Source organism: Urocitellus parryii, chromosome 1 (genome assembly GCF_045843805.1).
Source record: "Urocitellus parryii isolate mUroPar1 chromosome 1, mUroPar1.hap1, whole genome shotgun sequence".
NCBI classification, from domain to species: domain Eukaryota; kingdom Metazoa; phylum Chordata; class Mammalia; order Rodentia; family Sciuridae; genus Urocitellus; species Urocitellus parryii.
The window spans coordinates 179,260,613-179,264,069 of record NC_135531.1 but is presented as its reverse complement, the minus strand read 5'-3'; the positions used below and the strand labels follow the sequence as shown (position 1 = coordinate 179,264,069).

The 3,457-nt window shown below is 63.8% G+C and overlaps 1 protein-coding gene across 2 annotated transcripts; it reads left to right on the top strand.

Annotated features, from left to right (window-relative positions):
• Nucleotides 1-1,560: 1,560 nt before the first annotated feature.
• C1ql2 (complement C1q like 2) lies at nt 1,561-3,039 on the top strand. Of its 2 annotated transcripts, XM_026410594.2 has the most exons (3): nt 1,561-1,944; nt 1,990-2,244; nt 2,860-3,039. In XM_026410594.2, the coding sequence occupies exons 1-3, from the start codon at nt 1,561-1,563 to the stop codon at nt 3,037-3,039; spliced, it is 819 nt and encodes a 272-aa protein (XP_026266379.1). The 2 variants fall into 2 exon arrangements, with proteins under 2 accessions (XP_026266379.1, XP_026266378.1); XM_026410593.2 differs by having other exon boundaries at nt 1,561-2,244.
• Nucleotides 3,040-3,457: the final 418 nt, after the last annotated feature.

Below are 3,457 nucleotides of genomic sequence, written 5' to 3'. Positions count from 1 at the left end.
GCACTCTACCACTGAGGAGCGCCCCAGCCCCAGGCCTTTCATTTCCCCTCCGGAGGTCTTTCCAACCCAGGGAAGGTCTCCATTTCTTCCATCATCCTCATAGCTGCATTGGAGAGGAATAATTCTGCTCTAATTTGGAGCCACAGTTTATTCAAAAGTTTGGCTGAAAATAGTTTGGGAGTATTTTTTTAAATAATTACCCCCCCCCACCCCAATACCACCACCACAGGAGGAGGAAGCTAGGAATATTCGAGGGAACTTGTCCAGGTATCTATCTACCCAGGAGATAGGCAGGGCTGGTGGCAAGGCTCCCAGTAGGAACTGAGGGCACCAAACTTGAATGCTATATCATCACCAAGTGCTGGTGTCAAATATTTGCATTTGCAAGTGAACTTTATACACAGGATAAATGCCAGACACTTTCGATGGAAGATAAGGTATGAAGCTAACAGATTTCTGTACTGGGGGCTTTGAGCTTTGCAAAGTATCCTTTGGAGAATTGGTGAGGCCTGCTTGAAGTTGGGAGTCTTCAGTCGGAAAGACTGTCCAGGGACAAGATTCATTCAGTTCTAAAGTAACTCCAGGGGCTTTCAGACGGCCCTTTCCTGCAGGGTCCGGGGGCCAGGACTTTTCCGATGGAGGTCTGATCCTGTTTTGGCAGGGCGCTGGATTAGGTGACCCCCACCTCCAAAGGATTTTATAGGCTCTGGGATTCTGAGTGACTGCGCGGCCTTGTGGGGGTGCCTGTGTGCGCCCCGCGACAGCGCGAGTGGGTGTTTGTGCTCCCTGGTCGGTGGGAGGCGCGTGAGTGTGGCCGCAGGTGGGTGTGTCTGTGGCGCCCCAGCTGGGGGCTGCGCCCGTTGCGCCCACTTGTGGCTCCCGGGCGCCGCCAGGAGGAACCCAGCCTTTGCCGCTTCTACCGAGGACGCCACGGGATAGGAGGAGGACTGGAGGCTGATGACATGAGGGCGCCGTCTCCCGAGTGATGGCAGCGCGCGCTGCCTCGCCGCCTCCGCCGCTCAGCCCCGGACTCCTTACGTCAGGGTAGCTGGGTCCCCCCTCCGCGCGGGAGCCAGCGAGCAGCGGGAGAGCAGAGCAGAGCGCGCCGCGGAGCCGGGGCGCCCTCACCGCGTGCGGAGCCCAGCCCAGCCTAACCCCGCAAGAAGAAGCGCCGCGGATTCGTCGCCGGACGCCACTCGCGGATCCAGCACTCCCCGGCCTCTGCCGCCCGGACCCGTGGGGCGCCGGGCTCTTTATGTGCGCCCCCCGCCATGCGCGCCGGGCTCCGTGGGTCTCCTGAGCAGCCCCAGTACGGTGGGCACGGGAGCCCAGGCCGGGGCACCTCTTCCTGAAGTAGTTGGGTGGCCGGTGCAGGGGGTCGCCACGTCGGGGGCGCGGCCCGGACCCGCGGAGTTGGCCCCCGAGCTCGGGGAGCGGGGCCACCCGCGCCGCCCCACCATTACCTCCCCGGGAGGCAAGGAGGAGCTGGTGGCGGTTGCCTCCCGGCTGTGGCAGCGGCGGCGGCGCGCCTGCCTGGCGGCCGTCGGCGTACTCTTGGCCATGGCGCTGGGGCTGCTCATCGCCGTGCCGCTGCTGCTGCAGGCGGCGCCCCCCGGAGCAGCGCACTACGAGATGATGGGCACCTGCCGCATGATCTGCGACCCATACACCGCCGCACCCGGCGGGGGACCCGCGGGCGCCAAGGCGCCGCCGCCGGGACCCAGCACCGCCGCCCTGGAAGTCATGCAGGACCTCAGCGCCAACCCTCCACCTCCCTTTATCCAGGGACCCAAGGGTGACCCGGGGCGACCCGGCAAGCCAGGGCCGCGGGGTCCCCCTGGAGAGCCGGGTCCACCGGGACCCAGGGGTCCCCCGGGGGAGAAGGGCGACTCCGGACGACCAGGGCTGCCCGGGCTGCAGCTGACAACCGGAGCGGCCGGCGGCGTCGGAGTGGTGGGCGGCGGAGCCGGGGGCGGCGGCGACTCGGAGGGAGAAGTGACCAGCGCGCTGAGCGCCGCCTTCAGCGGTCCCAAGATCGCCTTCTACGTGGGACTCAAGAGCCCCCATGAGGGTTACGAGGTGCTCAAGTTCGACGACGTGGTCACCAATCTCGGCAATCACTACGACCCCACCACAGGCAAGTTCAGCTGCCAGGTTCGCGGCATCTACTTCTTCACCTACCACATCCTCATGCGAGGCGGCGACGGCACCAGCATGTGGGCGGACCTCTGCAAGAACGGGCAGGTCAGTAATTGCCACCCGTGTTGGGCCCCACACAGACCCTCGCCCGTGTCCCGAACCGCCCAGGAAACCAGTCCCTTTCTCCCTATTTGCGAGCGCTGGAGTAAGCCCTGGGAAGGAGTGCGCTGCTGGGCCACTGCGTCCCTTTCCCCAACATTTTTGGGCAGCAATTACGCCAACGTAGCGCTAGAGGTTGGGCCTGGAGCGCGGAGACCCTAGTACCCAGTCTGCATTTTCCCAGATACTTGCGTCCCAGCCTGCAGCCGCACCGGCTCTTCGGAAAACTGTTTTCTTTAGCTCCCAGGTTGCACGTAAACCGCCTCTTGCCCTCCAGCTTCCTTTCCTCTTGTCCCTAGCCCTTGGTTCCCACCCTTTCACACCGGGTCAGTGTTTACGAAGTCCCCACTTGCCCTCCTTCCAGGACTTGCCAGCTGCGGGGGTCGGGGTCGGGGATGGAAGGGAGGAGAGGACCCGGCAGGAGTCGCTAAATTGGAGAGAGCGGGGAGCTGGGGTGGGACTGGCGACGCACAAGGCCTGGCAGGGGGCGCGCACGGTGGGGGCGGGGCAAGGGCTTAGGAAGAGGTGCTGGGGTTCATCGCTCCCACGGTTTTCCTTCAGGTTCGGGCCAGCGCCATTGCGCAGGACGCGGATCAGAACTACGACTATGCCAGTAACAGTGTGGTGCTGCACCTCGATTCAGGGGACGAGGTGTACGTGAAGCTGGACGGCGGGAAGGCGCACGGAGGCAATAACAACAAGTACAGCACGTTCTCGGGCTTTCTTCTGTACCCGGATTAGGGGCGCAGAGGGCGCGAGGTGGGGTAGCTTCAAGCCGCCCTGTCTCCACCCGGGCGCGCGGCTCTTTGGTGAGGGCCACTTTTCGCTTCATGACACTTCCTGACATCTCCGTTGGAAAAGACACACCCCTGCTGTCCTCCTTGCCCCGCTCCCAGTCTCAGTGTGGCTGCAACTTACCACCATGCTGCAGGCGGTGCCCCTGGTTCCTGTGCCCAACCCGGGGAGGGAGAGGGGGACGCCCAAGTGGCGAGCTGAACGTGAACCCGAGCCCTCGCGGCAGTTGCGCTCAGACTTTGCAAATCTGATTGGACTGGACAGGCCGCGCCAGAGCCTGCCCTCTTTCAGACCCCCTCTTCCTCCTTCCAGTGCCCCCAGGCCAAGGGCTCTAGGCCCAGGCCAGGGAGATTGGCCAAAGTGA

What these genes read in the sequence shown, in the direction of transcription:
- C1ql2 (XM_026410593.2), top strand. Translation starts at nt 1,561, where the DNA reads ATGGCGCTGGGGCTGCTCATCGCCGTGCCGCTGCTGCTGCAGGCGGCG. An exon ending in ACCTCTGCAAGAACGGGCAG is followed by an intron (nt 2,245 to 2,859) that starts GTCAGTAATTGC and finishes GTTTTCCTTCAG; the next exon opens with GTTCGGGCCAGCGCCATTGC.